The sequence below is a fragment of the Tubulanus polymorphus genome, chromosome 1 (assembly GCF_964204645.1).
Source record: "Tubulanus polymorphus chromosome 1, tnTubPoly1.2, whole genome shotgun sequence".
Taxonomy (NCBI): domain Eukaryota; kingdom Metazoa; phylum Nemertea; class Palaeonemertea; order Tubulaniformes; family Tubulanidae; genus Tubulanus; species Tubulanus polymorphus.
In genome coordinates, this window is record NC_134025.1 from 5081389 (window position 1) to 5102158 (window position 20770).

Consider the following 20770-nt stretch of genomic DNA (forward strand, 5'->3'; position numbering starts at 1 on the left):
CTTTCCGTAAGTTTATTTGACTATTATTCGCTTGAGATTCGTACTTCGAAATTCCGATGTATTTTCATAAGAGGGTACGTCAATGTTATGGTTGAAGATATATAAAGCGATATGGTCTGCTGGGATGTTTGCCTGGCTTCTTATCGACGGTGGAATTGCGATGGACGAATATTGATAGAATCGTCGAAGCTACAGGAGGGTACCACGCTGCGCTACTCCACGCAATTGAACTTACGCTCGTGGTTCAGATGGGTACAGTGTTATCAAGGAATAATTGAAATAAGAAATAACCTCATACGAAATGGATAATTAACGAATTTATCACCAACACAGTTACTAGTAACTTTGTATTCCGATCAGAGTGAAACCTGACGTTTCTACGGATAATCTGCTTTAATCAAAGTACATTTTATTTCTAACAATCCTTCGACTGATAATTCCAATTACGTCTTACATTTCTAACTATGTCGTTTGTCAATAATACCTAAGTTTACCTACTCAGATTCAGATCCCCCAATGATCGTCTTGTTGCCCTTTATGGTTCGAGAATCGTCCAAAGGCAATGTGGTGCCCGAGTGACGTGAAATTTCAATTCCGAATGATACATAACCAACCTAATTAAAAAAAAGCAACCCGGAGTATAATTGCGAATACAAATATTAGTCGTGTAGTACACAATGACGTTTAGTTAATGCAAATGTCATTATTCCTTGTTGATTTCCCCCCAACAGATCAACAGATATTCTTTTGCATTATTCTCTCTACTGTCAAGTGGTTTTCCGATGAAACTTCGGCGAATAGAAGAGGGCTTAGTATTTTTGTGAAACTGGCAATATCTAAAAGACTATGAATTGTAGAAAGGTGACTCATTGCTGGTAATTCAACATCCACATTCACAAACATGACGAGTGGAATCTGCTGAAAATGCAGACCTCATTGTCTCTAAATGAACAAATCCCTCGAAGGGATCGGTAATGAATAGATAACGAGGATATTATTACCATTTTTAGATTCGGATCAATTGAATTAAGTTGAAGCCGCTAGAAACTTCTCCCATTCGGTTGATTTAAACGGACTTTTAACCGATAGCATTGTTTTACTAAATTTTTTTTCGGGGAGTCGCGGTATCTCATTAATCAGAAATTCTTTTTTCCATCACAAAATGTGTATGAATATCACCGTGTATATGGACAGAATCCCAGTAATCGCGTCAAACACGGTGTATGGGATCACGATTCAGTCAGACTTGAGTTGCGTGAGCAAGAAAAATTACTTTCGAAAATAAGTCACTATTTAGATTGATGGTGATTTTGGCTGCCAGAAATACACGAAGCGACAGTCATAATTAATGCTACGGCAGTCAGCTATCACTGACACTTTGATACACAGGGTGAAACTGTCACCGAATATGTGACTCGAAGGTCAATACCAAAGAAATTATCATGCGGTGCGCATCTGCTATCCTCCCAGGACCCTGTCAGCATTCATACATTTCATCGTCTATTCGAGAACTTTTTGAACACGTTTTTCGCTAGTCGAATGTTCCGGGAAAAATTGTTGATTATCCGTTAAGAAAAAACTGTTATCCTACTTCGAACAAGAATTATATCGTTTGGCATTGTCGCGCAATTCATTCTATTGCGGCAATTAAAATGATTAATTAAAAGGCTATAAATTTTGTGCGCCAGTGCCAGTGGAGCTGCGAGCACTGCTTGTTCGCCAGCACTATAGAATGAATAGCAACTGATACCATTTGGCCAAAACACTATCAATTATTGCAGTAAATGGGTAATAATGAACAAACTCTAGGGATAAATGATGACAAATATGTTTGAAATAAGACAACCGCAAGCTGCTTGTGTGGATTGATCATAATATGAGCAATATAGGATTTTGCAGTATAGGAAGACTGCAAGCCATATATTTCATTTCAGACATATTTTTCAGCGGGGATTTCGTGAGTGTTCATAAAAGCCCTCTTATATATTTATATCTTCAGTGATCCTTTAAATAAGTTGCGATTCTGTAAATATCTTGGCCTTTAATAGATTATCGAAGACGCATCAAGAATCGAAAAATATGTGTTACCACTGAAAATTCGGTCACGGATTTGTCGATGCACGGGTTGTAAGCGATTAAAAGTACTTTTAGTAAAATATATGCGCAGAAACGGGCGACCATGACTACGTAATCTATTCTATCCAGATTCTTGGTCGTGTTTAAAAACTAGTTATTTGGATATTATTGATATTGTCAACGGTAATGAACCTGAGATAAACACGGTCCCTTATTCCAGTAGAGTTGTCGCAGCCAATCTAATCCACGCTACCGATACCTAACGCAGGACTCAATTTTGCTAGTGACTTTCTGTGCTTATTAGTAAGTTGATGGATGTGTGGCAGTAGAAAGCGATATATTTCCGGCAATAACGCCGAGTAAGTGGTACTGGCTGAATGAACTAGACCTACTTCTCATTTCCAGCTGCCATTTCGAGCCAGGCTATATGGTCAATCATCAACGAATGAAAGATGCCATCAGATGTCGCAGATCGTTCATTCTATCTGAAAGATGTGAACGGACCGCGCGCACACAATACGTCGCTAGCGAAATATCTATATTTCCAGCACTTCAAAGTACAATATCGAATGAGCCATTATCTATAAAACAATCGTTACAGCCATACTTCAAAGTCCGTACGCGTTTTGATATTGTGACACCTTAGCATCAGTATTTCAATATATTTATGAATATTTGATCCTAGTAGTGTCGATATGAACCGCGAATGATGAATAATTCAACATGGAACGTTTTCCCACTTCATCTTCTCCAACTCTTCTTTTTCTTTTTCATTTATCCATAATATTCATTATCAATTGACCTCTAAATGGTCGCTTCGAAAGTATAGAAGAGTACATGTTAATAGGCGTTTCAAGTACGAAGGGTCTTATCGCCAAATACAATATATTTTCTAATAATGGATTAATAAAACACGTAAGACATAGACTCCAATACATTTATTGTATAAGTTTTTCATATAAAAATGTAATTTTAGAATTTTCCCAGCTTCCTTGGCATTCTTGAAATGCGTATCGATTTGAAATTTCGTCATTATTGTAGGCATATTTACATAGCAATTTACGTTTCATGAATCTTACGCGCTTCACGAATCTTCTCAAGCGTATGTTTGATTATCAAGTATTCATAATACCTAAGCAAATTTCCGATGAGATCTACACAAAACAGCCAATAGAAAGTACCTCCCAATGTCGTGCAGTCATCTGTTTCACTCAATACGTGGCTCACTAATAATTAATTCGATGATTTTGGCGAATCGCTTCTTCTTCGAATGACAAAAGGTCATACCGGAGTAACCAGAGTGAACACGCGTAGGCCACATTAATTAATCAATGCTTTACATCTTAAATCTGATGAACATACTGCGGGTGTGCGGCTAAACAGACCTCTGGTCACATCATCACAAAAGATTCAAATTGATATCCCCTGATGCGTGTATATAACAGTTTCAACAAAACGTAAATAATGTATATTGAATTGTAGTAATATGAAGACCTGCTTTACTATTGTAAAGTGAGAAAGTGTTTTGAAAATTCTCTAATCATTCGTTGGCTTGATATAACCATCTATTCGAAATTTGTTTTAGAGTCCATGATACAATGTACGACTTATAAATCATCTAAGCCGTTCCATAGATATAAGTTAATCAAACGCCCGCAGAGGTTGAAGTCATTTATATTGATTTTTTAAAATGAGTAATGTAAATCATATCGAAAACCGAGTGTTCAAGAATATTATATTATATATATATTTAGAATATATAGTTAGAATATCAAGAATTTTTTCAAATACCAATCGTGTCAATCGTTGTGGTAGTCAACGCGTGGGATATGCACCAGAGAAGACCTTAAGAACAAGCTACAAAGAAGCATTCGGACTTATACACGTGGAAAATCGGAAAGAAACTTAAACAACGGACAATGTGATCTTAGTTCTTTGTAAATTCTATGTATGAAATCAGGCAGTTAACAAAAACCAAACCCCTCAGTCGCTAGAAGGTTCAGAAACCGGAACTGAAATTTACATTTATTTTCTTCGAATCAAACCAGAAATTCTGGACCTTTTATATTTCTTACTCCACATTCAAAATTTAAGTCCCCTGTATGTTTCCCGGCAGGTGAGTCGGGTTTGTAAGGGGACACATTAGATAAATAAGAGATTGACAATATGAGAGTAAGTACTATGAGATCACGTTAATGAATTATAAGCTATTAAGTCAGCCAATTATACATTTGCTATTTACTAAATTGAAACTAGTTCCTTGAAGTTTCATCACTTTTTCAAGTGTCAATTCATTTAATATACCGTTCACGAAAGTTTCCGAAAGTGAGCAGATTAATGTAAAATCTGTCTGCTGTCGGTGACCAAAAATCGATTCTATTGGAAGAAAGAAAAACGACGATTAATCTTTTCATTGTTCATTAACTGCGCATATATATCTGAATAACCTGTGCGGCACCAACAGATGGGTACGTATGTTGACAATCGAAAACGAAAGCTGTGAGCGAAGCAGCCATTTATTTACGTGTCAAGATTTGATAAATACGTTATACAATATGTTAGTGAACAACGAAATAGGCGTTTTTTTATAAAACAACCAAATTCATTTTTGAATAGATATTGCACTAGTTGTTTTATAGCATTGTTGCAAGTTTTTTTTGCCAACAAAAGAAAATAATTTGATTGACCACGTGCCAAATTGCGTTCGTGTTGATCAGAAATTTGTCCGTGGAATGAAATGAATTGTCAAACATTTAATGAGGATTTGATTAGAACTTGGAATGAAAATTCATGCTTCGAAAATATGAAAAGTAATTTTAGCACTTCGTCGCGAAATGTATATTGTTGAAATAAACTAGGCATGTAATTTATCAAAGTACGCTTACCTATTGTCGAAACAACGGTTCCCACAAAATAGAAAGAGCCCGAAAAGTCCCAGCGCATTCGTTTATGCTCCAAAAATCCAGCAGTAGTCGCTTCTGAATGTAATTCCAACAGTTCAAATAACTCCGTTTGATTTATATCCTGGTAACGCTTAATGAAGCTATTCAGAGACTGCAGGTAATTTTTCCGTTCTAGGATCTCATTGTCCCGTTCCAAGAACACAAATAACGTCGCCCCAAACAGCATGTAGATGATAAGCACAACCGCCAGAAGAAAAAAACGGGCATTGTCTTCCCTCAAGTTCAAACGAGCGCAACAGCCGACGTGGTTCATTCTTATCGGACGAAGTTCTTGTTAAAATCCGACAAATGCGACGTCATAACGAGTGAAGAAAATTAACCTGACGCATTCAGTCACTCGATGGAATTCAAACTTGCATAGATTTTCTAGTGAGGCGAACTAGGCAAGTAATACATACCACTCGACACCAGTCCAGTCAGAGAGAGAGAGAGAGAGAGAGAGAAAGTCATCATAATTGTTGACGATGTGTCTGATGAAGTTACGATCCTCGAGCACCGTCCGATCAGTGACAACGGTGAATTAAAACAGCCATGTCCGTGAGAGTTGACGACAACGTGCGAGCATTGTTTCTATAGAAACTACACATTAATATCTAGCGAGAAAACCATTGGACTGTTTGGGAAAATCGAGAGCCAATTTTGACATGTTTTTGCTCCATATCATATTCGACTAGATGGTGGCCCGCATGTGAACCTGGTGTTAGTGCGATTAATATGTGAATAATATTAATAATAATATTATCGATAATGTCGATCGGTAGGCAGATGCAAGTCGTATATCTATAAAATGAAGTGGCAGATGTTTTTTCCTGGGAATACGATACAATATGATCTACGTAGCCATCATTTGATTATAGTCGTGAGCGGTATTTGAAAAAAAAAATTGCCTACAATGATTAAGAGGTGAACGGATGCCACTTACGTATTGTTAATATGTTTTTTTTCCAGTGAAAATCCTGCACATAAAACATCTACACCAAATTATACTGAATATATACATTTTTTGATTGACGCTTCGATTGCGAGCTTCGTCATATTCTTATCCAACTTGTTTGAATATATCTTTCATCGAAAGACCATTATTGTTATGATTATCTTCCGATGGATTGTAGATCATAATCAACGCATTTATCATCTTGGCCTCCAGAGTTCTCTCGCAAACAGCGCGTTTCCGGTTTAGTTAATTAATGGCAGCGCATTTTTCAAGTAAGCGATTGGAAGCTATGATCGGCTCCTAGCAAACACCATAGACGTCGCTGACAAGAAATGTAAATAAAGTTCTGATTTTTACGGTACACTCTCAATATCTCGTCATCAATTATTTACATCAGTCACACCGATTTCTCATAACTACTGTTGTATGGAGGGTAACGTTAGAATTTATAAATCAGTAGAATCATGACGGTTTACATTTGAAGCAACGATATTTGTATAGAGCTGATTAATTTCTTCAGTAAGATATGCCAATATATTTTCTATGGTCGCATTATTCACAATCTCAAAGTACCACAGTTCTATGTTATTTATTGTTCATTTCCATATGTTGATTAATATTGAGTGAAATCATAACGTAGATATTTCGAACTGGATCTTTGACTGTATCTCGTAACAATGATATGTCGAAGCTTTCTTATGCTACTGTTCTTTCACCAAATTTCGAGCGTAGAAAAACTGATTATCACATACGTATGAAAGTAGATTACAAAAACAGATTTAGATTATATCAATAGTTAGTACTAAGAGTGTCCAAAACGTTACGTGAATTTCATGCCCCTTTTTCGAATCCTGCATTAATAAAAATATCTTACGAACTACTTTCAAAGTTAGTCGTAGATATCGTAGAGCACGGCGGTGCAGATTACAAAAACAGTTGCTCCAAAAGCGATCACAAAATTTCAGTTATCAACTAGTCACCAATTTTTTCACCATCAAGTAACACTCGAAATGTAGGTTAAGTTACAATGGAAGAAACGATCGATTTTTCAATCAATGATTTGCTGCATAGTACCACATACAGCCTCAACAAAATGATCGTGCTTTTTCGCAAAATCTGTATGGCACATCATCAATAAATTACCAAGGTTCGCATTGATAGATCTCAGCCCAATTATGCGATAGTTAGAAAAAAGTGTGGTCGCTTTCCCTAGGCTGGAATATGCTAGAATCCTGGCATTCCGTCAACCATCACGCGATTACGTACGTGACGTCTAGTGAACGGTACGCTCTAGACCTTATTAGGAAACAAATCATCATTGACGTCTTGGTTTATCTCGGTCGTCGATAAGACCGCACGGCGCTTCAAAAATAATTCTGACTACTTTCGGTTCTTCAAACGCTTTTTATCAATGGAAAAGGTTGTGATCTACATTTCGTATTGTGTCCGAGTTGTTATAAGTACATACTGTGAGGACACAGTTCGGGAATTCTGATTACAATCAGTCAAGGCACGGAAAATGGATTTTTTATCGATATGTATATGAATGAAATTTCCACTTTTGGGAATATGGAACCGAGCATTATATAGCTGTAAGCCAGATTTGCCTTCTCCCACCAGATACAAATTCATCCGTAATGTTTGGCTTCGCAATTCGCCGCCCGCACCAATTTCATCGTTTAGCCAGAGTCGATATCAAGCAAATAATGAAGGGAAAAAATATATATGATTTACCACCAAGAAGCCACATTAAATTCATCGCTAGCGCGCTGTCTTATTTCTAGGGTTTCACGTGGGACGCGGTATAATCTATTTCGTTCCCGCATATTTGGCGCCATGATAGATGAAAATAACCTTAAACACGAACGTCGTCAACGTAGCTGTAAATGCGTAGTACGGATTTTTTTTTAATAGATAATTCTGATCAAGTCTTGTCGGTTTTTCAATGCGGTATGTATGATATAGTTATTTTTCCACTAACTTGTAAAATAGATTCAACACAGTTCAACCGTTGTTTGCGAATCCACCGTTTGGGCCTCATAATCACAATCACTTAATAACCAAAAATATACTTGATTTCATTAAGTTATTATCTCTTTTAGATCATTATCACGTTGATCATGAAGAAAGTAAAGGTAATACAGATTTTTCTACATAAAAAAAAAAATAAAACGTTTATGGCAGATAAAAGCTGCATATTGAGCTGGAATATATGATTTATGTTTGACTAGTACGGCTTTCTATCACAATGGCTGACATGTTATCAAGTGATGCAAGCTGCTCCTGCGTAACAGCAAGCTTTATTAGTTTTGCGCACTATTTTCATTTAATAACAGAAGATTTTTTATAATCTTATCACCATGAGGTATATGTGGCGCTTGTAAATAGAACGGCCTTGTCAGCTGTTACGCCAGGTCATAGTTAATTCTACATAAATGTATATAAAATAATTTCGCATTATGAAATGAATACGAGGTTTATGAACTTAGATTCGCTCATCTATAAAAGTGCAAGCAATCTACATATGTGTACTCATAGTACCATTAAATGAAACATAGACTTGAGGACCTTTATCCGCACACCATCTGGAATATAACACTCTAAAAGCACACATGCTAATCTAAATCTCAATACGAAAAAGTGGCTCTCAAATAATCAATGATACGTGAATTACGTTGATATCTTTACACTTAACGCAATTCAAAAAATCCCATCAATGGGTCTTAATAAATATTATCCACGATGAATGATTTTTTCATCCATGGAATGAGTCAGTTGGATATGATTGCTATCAGGTTTGGTGTGAAGTGGTTATCAGATGACTAGCCGTCTCTATCTATCCTTCAAGTCGACGGCAATCTCAGCTCCCCTTGATGATGGGTGCATCCGGGAAACGTTGCGGCTTCTTTTAAAATTCTAAGCCCGAGGCCAGTTATAGGGACGAATCACTAATGTATTTATATTCATGTTATTATCGCAGAAATTGACTTATGTTGAAAATAAAAGCTTTCAAATGTTTGATATTTGGGTGAATTTCAAAAATGAATGAATGAAGTGAATGAAAAAAATTAGATTTCTATTGATTCTTTTGTCTATCTCAGTACAACCAACGACAACCCGTTTGAAATGCGTAAATACGGTGAAGTCGTCTTCACAATCGAAAATCAAGTGGCGATCTGATCGAAATTGATCGATCTATCTTACATCGTTTGATTGTCGGCTTTGTCGTTATCGAGAGCTGCTTTGAAATCGTATATATCACCCCTTTGCCTTTATCATGAGCATCGAATTTCTGTCGCCATATATCGAACGTGGATGTACACGGCGCAAATTTATTGGAATATTTTCTGCTATCTGGTTAACAACTACGCGACATCTGCTGTAGTTTTGCCAAATTAAGCATCTATTCAACCTGCTCCTAATGGCACAGCAGCGCGGCAGCGTTACATAGCTATAAATTATACCATACTTTATAGCGATACTGTCGGCAGTACAGAACCCTTGAGCTGGATGATCTGATTTTTCAATGTAACATTATCCGAGATCTTTTTTCAGAATCTCCGTAAGTCAATTCCTAAAGAAGAGAAACTAATGTTTATAATAATCTGAAAAAACCGCTTCAAAGCATCATTTCTGATTTTGATAATGGATCTCAGATAATCATAATCCCGGGTATAAATCATAATACAAATCTTTTAATTTTTCTACTTTTCTACGTTTTTCTATTGTGTATATTGGATTCGTTGTGACATTAAGAAATATATGGTCTTTGTATGTGTCTTGTGGAAAAGAAACTAGTTTAGTTTTGATAGTAATTTCCGTTAGTTTTCCCATTTCGAACCCAATGTGACATACCAATGCCTATTTAGTGATAGCTTAAAGTTTTTTTATCCTTCCTTCGCTAGTAAGATCAAAACCTGAATTTCCAACCAGGTGACATTTTAACGTCGCCACTATTCATATCTCATCGCATTTCAGAACACAAAACAAGTCGATTCAATAAGAAATCCGTTTGTTTCAGTAATAATACCGTCGTCATCATGCTAACATCTGAAAATAGTCGTATGCGATTGAAAACTCGTTATGATTGATTACTAGCGTCATTCCGTTAAAAACAACACCCGTGGTAGGAGAAAACAGGTATGTCCCCGGAAATATATCCATCATGTCCTGGATGATAGGTTTTATATCCCCCAGCGGTTTGGGTCGCTTAAGATAATGCTGGCTGTATCTCATCAAACGGTTTATTTATATCTTTAACAATTGCTGTATTGGATCTTCGAGAATGGGAGAATGCTCTTGAAAGTACAATTATCAGCAAAATAGGTTATTCGTCGTTAAGTGCTTCGATTATTTGTTGGTCTCATTTCGAGATTCACGGTTACAGTACTAGAATATTGGGTGTGGCTCCCCGATTTATCAGAAGTAATTGTTAGAGATCCTTACGTTAAGCAGAATATTGCCTTAGTTAAGAAAATCAGCCGGTACCGATGGACAAGTGAGAAGCAGACAACAAACGGAATACTATTATCATCCGGGTGATTGAAAACGACCTCATATCAGGACTGTTTACCATATCACGGTGTCAAAAGCATTCAGCAGTAACGCTGCCTCGAGTAATTCCTTTTTCATCATTCAGCAATAAACCACACGTACATAAAGGAAGCGCTGTATTAATTATGGGCCAACGACAGGGATATAGACTATAATTATATCCTAATATGATATAGCATTAAATGTGTGCATCGTTGGATGGCAAATAAATGAGAACATTCTTTGAAGTTGGCGAGCTAGTCGGCGTAACTGCTTAACATGTTTCGGGTGCTTATTAGTATATAGCCGTACTCGCGATGCGTGTGACCCTCCGCCAGTATACTTAACCTTTAATCAGTCGGCGCAAATGCTTCAATCTCCACACGGCCATAAACAAATCAGAAACAAATTACCGATGGACGTGACGTGCAAAAAATGCTTCGTACCATTAGAAAAAAAGAATATTGTATCAAGAATTTCGGCGAGGGAGGTGAATAAAGATAGGAGTAGAATCTTCAAGACCATCTTATTTATCTATTAATCAGAAACATATAAGCAATACGTAACAAAATTATGATCATTATTTTCCACACTGAAGCAGATTCATCAACTGTCATACTCGGTAGAGGTGAAAACTGGTCACGTTACAATTCACGCTGTATATGGCTTATTGGAAGCCTAATTGAATTTTACGCGATTCCATTACGAATTTCGTCTCCAATATATATAACAGTGGGGATAATCTTACTTGAGAATTGTACTGCCACGAGCATGGCCATTTGTCAAGCAGAAACCGATTATAGAATTCGAATTCATGGCCGTGGAACTAATTACGAGACCAGTCCATATATATTGTATTTCATCATTAGCGCATAGTGGTGCATTTCTCCTTATACATTAAGTCAATCGTGCGTATGCAAATCAAATCTCATTATATTGAATCTAAATTATTGGTTAAAAGGGTTGATAATAAGTTCAAAAAGGGTAATTTTAAGCCAAAATTTAAATAAATTCTCATATTTTCACAATGTTTTTTAAGAAAGCGCCGATATGCAGAAATCAGAACGTGTTTACTCGAATAGTCGACAATAAGTCCAATGCTTATTACCGGAGATAACGTAATATTCAAAATCGTTAAAATTCTCTTTGATACACAATACGGCTGATGTCATGACAGATTTTTACCTCTAAGTCATGAGGTATGAAACATACATATCGAGATTGATGTTGAGTCGAACTCAAGGGGTGTTGTATTTCCTTTCTTTTTGTATCGTGCCACGTTGACGACCGTGACGTCGACTATTGAATAGTTACGCCTACAAATCTGACAATTTTCAATGAATTCCTGATTAATTTTGGCTGCTGTAATTAACACTGTGTGAAAGAGGATGGACAATGCTGTACTTACACAACAACTGAGTGAACGGCATTGCTGAAAGTATTAATTTAAGATTGATCTATAAAACCTACCTATGGTTGAAACCACTGTGCCAACGAAGTAGAAAGATCCAGCGAAGTCCCATCGCCTACGCTTATCGACAAGAAGACCAGTCACACTCGCTTCGGCGTGTAAATTCAAAAACTCCTGAAACTCCGTCTTGTTTAGATGCGGGTTGTTCTCGTGGAATTTCTCCAGTGCTTCATAATATTTATTCCTTTCGACAATTTCGTTTTGCCTCTCTAGAAACATGAAGACGGTGGCACCGCTGACCATGTAAATACACATAACAATTGCTAAAAGTATGAATCTTGCGTTATCCTCAGTAAGGTGGAGATAAGCGCAGCACCCCTTTCTACGACGGGGAACTGTTTGCCGAAATCTTCTTTTAGCCATTATCTATTCGGCATACCACCTAGAATCGAATGGGAAAACACGGTATGAAACACCGATATGAAATACTATTGTGTTAATGCAACCCACTACTACAACTGGTAATAACATATTTTGTCGTCTTGCTCGTGATGAATCTCTCCATCAAGTATCGTTGCACCGGTAAGATGACGGTGCACTGAAAGTGATAGACGACAACGGGCACGCGAGTTATTACAACGCTCTCACCATCGTTTAGTAACCTTTGCAAAAATATCGGAATCTTTAATCCCAACGACATTAGTCCGCTATCAAGGAAAACATATTAAAGATTTTCGACCTGCAACTGCTTAGAGCGAATCATTATAACCTCGGAAAAACGTTGTTGATCCGTGATTGGCGATGAAAATCAGTGTAGAGCTCAACCAGTTATAATACGCATAAAAAGGCTGTGAGCTTATAAGCTTCACATTGATAAATATGTACGTTGATTTGACTTATAGCCTCGGGATGTGGTGTAAAACCACGCCTAATTTTCTGTATAGATGCTGTGTTGCTATAGCAACGAAAATAACAAACCAAAAAGTTACCTATCAAAATTAATCCTTGGACAAATCTTTAGACACTGTTAACAAATGCTTTTATAGGTATAATGAAAATTGATTTTAAAATGAAAAATGAAATTGATATATCTAAAATCTTTTGATTAATACACTCAAATATTTTTAATTGGTATATCTAAGATATTTGAAAATCTAAAGATTAGATTGCTGAATATGAATTGCCTCGATTGATTAATGATTTATATTATCAGTAATAATATGTTGTAAACAAACAGAAATATTTACACTACTCGTTCAAACGATTTTCAATTCGATGATCGAAAGCCTGTGAACTTCCTAAGAAAAACTTCCTAAGAAAATCCGATGATTCTGAATTGAGATAGTACCGAATATCTGGATTCTTCAAAAGTAAATATAATTTCTAAATTTAAAAGAAAAATTTTACGAGAACTAGGCCTGCTGGTAGCCTACGTCTGAATTGGAAGAGCCCATGAATTTGATTCTTCAAACAGACATTTTTCAAATTCGACGGCCTTATCGATTTTATAAACATATACTTATCACAAACAAAAGGTTACCGGTGCTACATAAACTAAGACTAACGAGAGAAAAGGGATGCAATACGGAAGCAGAGCTAAGGAATTTTGAGATTTAAGAGAAATATAAGCAGCAAGTTTTTTCTCTTATTATCGTCGTCATCACTGCATCATCAGATTTGTTACTTTGCACCTAGCCCATCCTCACAGGGTGGGTGTTAAACTATTTCTGTCACAGAATGGTACCGAATGAAAAAATGTGTAAAATTCCGAATCGATTAGCACTTAATTTTTCCTAGAACAAGTGGATGGCCTTTTCTTCCCTAGGAAAAAGATCGTACTCCTTATCGCCCTGGCAAGCAAAAACCGAAGTATATTCGTCCACTAGGTGGTGTTCTTGTCGATTAATGAAACGTTATAGACTCTAAAGAAAAAAACCTCGTAAGGAAGAGCCATTACGAAGCACTCAAACATTTTAATCGTAAAAGGTACCTTTGACGGATTTTGGAAAAATATTTATTTCAGTTTATTGTCAATCAACAGCTCAATATCTAAAATCAATTTATTAGGCCTACATTAATTTAAAATTGGTTGACAAATCGTTCTCCAATCTTCCCAACCAATCCAAGGGTCATCCTTATTACCGAGATGATGTATTTTACCGAGATGAACCGAGATCAACCGAGATGAAATTAAATATAACATATCTATTTATTCCTTATCGATTTTAACACTTGAAATCACGTTATATCAGTAATAAATACCTCCTAGAGTCATATTTTACATATTTTTTTATTTAAAAAAATTTTGACTCAAAAAACGTAAACTCGGTTAGCAATAAAATTTCATTGAATTTGATTGATCGACGATCTCATCTCGGTAAAGTTAAAAGTTATTTTTCCAAAAATATCCGACAAAATATGTAAACTATGAACCCAGCAGGCATTTATTACTGATATAATATGATTTCAATGGTTAAAATCGATATGGAAGGAATAAATAAATATGTTATATTTAATTTCATCTCGGTTGATCTCGGTTCATCTCGGTAAAATACATCATCTCGGTAATAAGGATGACCGCCAATCCAATCCCGGCAGAGCCCTGTCTTAACAACAATCTCACAAATAATTGAACTTACCTTTTGCCCTGGTTGCAAATATTTGTACATTAGCCATGATATTTTTTCATCTAAAAGTAGCTGATTTTGAAATACAAGTTTTGGGTTGTTCACCACAAGCTTAAGTGAAAGAGAGGTCTGATCCAGGCTACACAGTTTTTCACTTATTGTATCATCCAATTTCAGATGGCCGACGCAACCAATGGAAGACGCCTGTCGACTCTGTGGCGTCTTTACATATACGCCCTTCACGGATACCTGTGTGAAGTCATGTTCACAGCTACATGGGAATTCGTTGTGAACATAAACTGGAAACTTCCCGGAAATACAAGTGTCTGGTCATTTCCGATGTATGGTCTCAGTGTTCTATTCATTGAACAGTTATACATGCAGCTGAAACCACGAGGAGTACCGCTCTTATTAAGGGCTCTTATTTACCTCGTGTGGACTTATTCTTATGAGTTTACAACCGGATATATTCTACGACATTTCGACGCTTGTCCCTGGGACTACACCCCGTTTGATGGAGATTTCATGGGACTAGTTACCCTGGAATACGCACCTCTATGGTACATCGGTTCTATACTGAGCGAAAAGTTCCTTATTCACTATACCCTTAAATTAAGATGGGGTTCATCTCAGGATGTCGTAGATGAGCAACAGGAAATGCAAGAAAATCAGGCAAATGGTGATATAAAACAGAAAAGCAGCTAAGAAATAACATATCCACCTCTAGAGGTACTAATACCATAGGTTCATTAGAAATTTTGTCATTCAGGGGTCATTTTGAGAAATTACAAGTAGGCTAAATATTGGCTCGAAAGTGATCCAGCTAATAATATATAAGAAAATGTACTTTTGTATCATACTCTGCTAGCCTGTCTATACTCATATCTAATACCCGGGTTACGCGTCTAAACTACGTTTGAAACACGGGTTTTCAACAAAACCTAGGTTTTAGAAACCTTTCTTGAAAATGAAGAGTTTAAACCTGCATCAGGCTCTGCATTTTTGCTAGTATAGACGATAAACTTGTGTTCAATGCAGCGTTCGAGAGTCGACCTAGAACTTGAACTATGGATCTGGACCCAAGTTTTTTGGTATTTGAGAGAAGTTTTTCCAGTGAGATTGCAATGGGTATATTTGTTTATGAAATAAATCAGTGGTCCACTCTTTCAGTAGCTTAATTCCGGTAAATTCAAAACCTAATCAAAATTTCAACTCGCCTAAAAGAAACTTGATCTGTGTCTTATATAACATTTTCTTAGTGATTTTACTACAAGAAAAGTAGCCTCTGTAGCCTTTTATTCTAGTCTTAATCCTATATTGTCATTCAGCTTTATCATTTAACTTTATGCATCTAATTGTTAGTTTGGTATTTATGATAGTAGTCTCTAAAACTTTGACAATCCATTGTAACCGCATGTAATGATACATGTATTATAGGCCTATATGTTGTTGAATCTTTTTGCATCTAAATGTTTTTAACCTGAACTGATTAGCCTTAATCTTTTAATGTAAATGCTATAGCATTTTTATGATGGGTATTAATCACGTGTTTCATCTGTGAAGATATCTGCATTTAATATGGAATTTTGGATACATTTTCACTCCATGATGACCAAGAAATCCGTTTGTATCATCTATCAGCCTTTAATTAATACCTCATCGAGTCAGAATTTCTTGTAATTGCATTTATTCAGTTGTTAATACCTTGCCCCTGACAGCCTTTTCTGTTTATTCATTTCATTTGTTTAGTTTTGTGTACCCGCTATTGAGTTAGAGTGATTGGCTGTCATTTTGGTCACCGTTAGTAAGAAAAACAACTTTCCCGTCCCTGTAGCACCAATATATATTTTCTGTATTCCCAGGGTTGTTCATGGTTAGTTGATGTATATTGATCATTCCACGACAGATGTCACCAAGCTGTGTTCTTTCTTGGGGTTCTTTGCAAATAGCCTTGACACATTCAGATATTTAATTACCGGGTAACTTTTAACGAATATGATTAATTTTTCTATCAATATTATTATGAATTTATTTCTATTTCAAAGACTAATGTAAATCTAGACTTTGAATTTAATGATTACCGGTCTGATCGGCTTATATTATGAAATAGGTTTTCAGTGTACCAAGGATTTAGCTGAAGAACCGGTTTTCAATATATATACGTAGTTTATGTATTTAATACGAAGTTTTCCGATTAGGGGAACCTCATTACAACGGATGTCAAGGGCTGAAATATTTCCTCAACCAACATTTCATCACACCCATGAATGAATTTGGTTTGATAAGTCATTTTACTTTTATAAAGTCGTCCCGAAGTCATAATGAGATTCCACTGTATTCATGGTTAATTGTTCCATTTTTTTATTTTATTCATTTTTCTTGTTTTGTCGTTGTATTTTTTGTGATATAATATTTCATTACCGGTGAAATAAGCCCCACACTGTGTCAAAGGTTAAAACGTCATGAGTCTGAATCAGTGTATAGATACAAATGGAATTGTTTTGAAGGTTTTTTATTGAACGTTGGCACCCCTAAATTAATAGGTCCAATCATGGATGTAAAAACTAGTTTATACGTCCATGGTCCAATGTATATGACCACAAATTGATGGAGTTGTACTTGTAAGCGAATAAATCAGATTGCGCTGCTCCTTTCCAAAAGTGGGAGGTGAAAAAACTGTTGAAAAAAGCTTTTCGGTTAGCTCATATATTTATTAGATGAACACTTGGGGCAGCTAGGACACAGCCATCTCAGAAACATTCTTTGTTCATAAACATTGTAGTATGTAAATTTGTAAGTAGTGATTGATAATATATTCAAATGATATTGAGATGATAATAATCATACAAACAAGGTAACGGTTTTTATTGACTTGTAAATTGTTGAATAAAAACGTTGTTTGAATTCAAATATATCTTAAGTTCGTCGATATCTATTCCTTGTGAGTTCGGAGCTTTGTAGCGTTGTCTTGAAGAAACCTGGAGAATGACAGCTTGTCTATCTTGACACCAGTACGACTTTTCGCCTCCAGATAAAGTTCCAGTGCTTCCCGACGCGGCAAGCCGATGCTCCTATACATGTCCGGTGTCGGTATTCCTAACAGTTTTCTGATTGCCTTAGTTATTACCTAAAACATTGAGTTTTCTATTCAGGATCAAGGAATATCTACTCCGACTTGGGATGCAATTTATGGTCACTAGTAGTCTACTACTCGCTTTGGCGGAGATGAGAGGATGATTAAATGTAGGGATGAAGAAAAATATACATATACAACTATTTTGATCTGAAAATTATACATTTGATATATTCAATATATACCACCAACCTGTTGAGACTTGAATTACGGGGCAGTCGGGCACTTTTTTGTTGGATTGGAAATTATTTAAAAAGTTGCTATCGTAATACATGCTATATCCTCTTGTATATAATAAATTTCACGATTTTCATGGCCAGATTTGTTCAGAATCGATCTCAAAGCTTGGACAAATTAAACAATTTCTAGGTGAGGGCTCGCTTAATCTGCAATCTCGTAACCTTGCTAGTTATGGCAAAACCTCAATGGCCGCACCATTGAAAATTTCCTCCCAATAATTTCGAAGAAGAATTTCTGGCCTGGTAATCAATTAATCATAACATTATTCTCGGTGAAAGTAAAGTGAGATTAATCTTTTTGGATTGCGAAACGGGTGAGACTAGGTTAAAAAAACGTCGAGCTTCGGAATGTATTGTCGATTATTACCTTCATATGTTCGTAATCGGTAATTCCAATCTTGGGAAGACTGCACATGTCCAGAAATATCAGTTTCTTGCCGTTGATGAAATTATCGATAAAACACAGCTATAATTATTACCAAAACTAAATTTGTTTAACTCGGCTTTAAGCACATTAAAACTAATTGGTCAAACAGAATCCAAAATATATATTAGGTATACAGTGGAACCTCAACGAACTTCACGGGAACAAAAAATATCTTCGTTATAACCGATAGTTCGTTGTATCCAGTATGATTAAATTAATTGAATTTTCTTACTTTGCGTTTATCGGTAATATGAAAATACGAAGCTACCTTGTACTGGGGGAAGCCTAGATCTGAGATCCAACACGCGACCTGCTGTTCGGGCCAAGTGACGCAGTGAGGCACCAATGCTTGGACTTTTCTCTCGAGATTTTTTCGAGTGGATGCAAGTTGGGCCATCTTTCGGGATCCCTGCATTTACCAAGGAAACGTCATTGACGGAATGTTGCCGTTAACTACTGTAACCACGATATCCTGTGAGACTGACGAATGTATGACGAGTGCATATGCGTGAAAGGTATCAAATGTACAGTTTATTTGCTTGATTTCCATCACAATCAGAACTCGGCGCTATCCGAAACCCGACTCAAAAATTAGGAGGATGAAGCAAACGAAATTCTGAAAGGCCTAACTAAAACGAGAGCAGGTCACCTGATTTTTATCGTCACTATCCGGCAGATCTATTGAAGTATGTCGGTGGCCTGATTTCTATTTTGCCGGCCACACTGTTGCATTCGATAGAACACCTTCCTGCAAGTATTCTATCTTGTTTCTATCAGGCATTAGTGATAGCCTAAAGAGCAACGATTTACCCCAAAAATCACCCCACAACAATGAATATTTAAGACAATTTTTCGAGACTAGAATTATATTACATGTAAATACATTAAGTTAATTTAACGGAGAATACTTGGAGTGGGAATTTGGAGTTGGCTATTGACTATGCGTTGAACTTAACAGCTTCGTGTGAAAACAAGACAAATTGTCCAAAGGTTTTTGCATGAATGCACGTACATGAACTTACCACACATATCTTAGACTCACAAATATCACAAAAAATCGAGTTTTCAGTACTCATTATTCAATTTCTTCAAGATTTCCGCTTCCCTGCTAGGGGTTGAGCAAAGATCCGTCATATTAGAATATCAACGAATACCGTACTACTGCGGTTCTTGGTATTTCCATTAGTTAGTTTGTTCTGATGGCTATATTAACATTACCTTGATTTAAATTCGGACACAATAAGACACAACACACTTTTAAGATAGATTTTGTTAATGTTTGAAGCTATTTAGATCATCCATCCAAGTTTTCATTTTCTACGCACACCATCACGGGATAATTCGTTTCAAGCCAAGTCAACAGATCTTTCGGATTGAAAGAGAATGGTCCGACTCCACCTTGATATTTGATGATTCCGCCGACGATGGCGTAAATCCGTTCATTCACCGCACCAAACGATCGCATGCAATTATTGTCAAGATCGTCGACGACGACAAAAAACGGTAGACCCATTTCAATGATAAACGTCGCCGCGGCGAATCTATCACTTAATGTACGGTGCATGTTTACTTCCCGGCCGGTGCTCCGAAAACCCGGCCAGCGATCAGTAGGATGAGATTCGTCGATATAAACTAAAACGAAATCAACGACGCCAGAAAAATCAAAAGCCATTCTGCTGAGATCTTCCAAAGCATCCATAAACGGTGGTCAGGTGCAGTTCCCGAAGATGACCACCAAAGGTCTGCCGTTTCTCGCGTAATCCATCAGTTTCGCTTGTTTTTGGTCTACAACAGCAAAAACCGTAGGGTTAGGCGCTTCCTGGTTTATGCGCGCTAATTTCAATGTATCGTAGTAATGGGTTTTCAGTACAAGTTTAAAACTTTCCAGCGAAAACAGCGACTCGGCCGCCTCAGTAGTGAAATTTTCGTATTGTCGTTTAGCCACGTTGGTCATTTTCGAAACGGCAACCCTGCGAATCGGTGGAAATATTCCGATAGGAAACAACATCAAATGAATGTAGCAAATGACGATAAAGATGATGAAAAATCGTAGCCATGTGAATGTACGTCTTACGCCCGACGACAAGTCCGATACAAATTTATTCCAGCCTCCCATGTTTCTTGTGAGAAAACGGTTTTTGAGATGTCTCCAATGTTGGATCCCAATATGTATTTGGTGCGCGCCAAAAACCGCCGCTTCCAATCATTACATCAGCTTAAAAATTACAGCGTGTTATTGGTTTCGATCAAGATGACGTCATCATTTTCTAACTGGCCAAGTGCGAACAAATATCGATATCATGTCACTGAATCATTCATCAGGATACAGTTTCATCAGATGCTGTGTGTATAACTGCGAAGATACCGGGGATAAAAACTTAAGACAGAAACCTGTATGCCTCAGCGAAATCTATCTCTTCCAATGAG

The 20770-nt window shown here is 36.7% G+C and overlaps 3 protein-coding genes across 3 annotated transcripts; 1 reads left to right on the forward strand and 2 right to left on the reverse strand.

Moving 5' to 3' along the window:
- Positions 1–13823: 13823 nt before the first annotated feature.
- On the forward strand, positions 13824–15435 carry LOC141911393 (transmembrane protein 229B-like). Its single transcript, XM_074802405.1, has 2 exons — positions 13824–13903; positions 14722–15435. Exon 2 carries the CDS (start codon positions 14722–14724, stop codon positions 15247–15249), a length of 528 nt encoding a protein of 175 aa, XP_074658506.1. The 5' UTR covers positions 13824–13903; the 3' UTR covers positions 15250–15435.
- A 2041-nt stretch (positions 15436–17476) lies between these two features.
- LOC141915501 (sterile alpha motif domain-containing protein 15-like) lies at positions 17477–18740 on the reverse strand. Its single transcript, XM_074807066.1, has 3 exons — positions 18576–18740; positions 18284–18382; positions 17477–17671 (listed from the first exon to the last, which is right to left on the reverse strand). Exons 1-3 carry the CDS (start codon positions 18738–18740, stop codon positions 17477–17479), a joined length of 459 nt encoding a protein of 152 aa, XP_074663167.1.
- An 897-nt stretch (positions 18741–19637) lies between these two features.
- LOC141915502 (thyroxine 5-deiodinase-like) lies at positions 19638–20297 on the reverse strand. Its single transcript, XM_074807067.1, has one exon. It carries the CDS (start codon positions 20295–20297, stop codon positions 19638–19640), a length of 660 nt encoding a protein of 219 aa, XP_074663168.1.
- Between the last annotated feature and the right edge of the window lie 473 nt (positions 20298–20770).

Excerpts from the sequence above, each read along its gene's own strand:
- LOC141911393 (XM_074802405.1), top strand. The coding sequence starts at position 14,722 with ATGGCCGACGCAACCAATGGAAGACGCCTGTCGACTCTGTGGCGTCTT.
- LOC141915501 (XM_074807066.1), bottom strand. The coding sequence starts at position 18,740 with ATGGCCCAACTTGCATCCACTCGAAAAAATCTCGAGAGAAAAGTCCAA. Across the intron at positions 18,383-18,575 it reads ATATTACCGATAAACGCAAA|CTGTGTTTTATCGATAATTT; the intron begins GTAAGAAAATTC and ends TAATAATTATAG. Across the intron at positions 17,672-18,283 it reads CCGATTACGAACATATGAAG|GTAATAACTAAGGCAATCAG; the intron begins GTAATAATCGAC and ends TCAATGTTTTAG.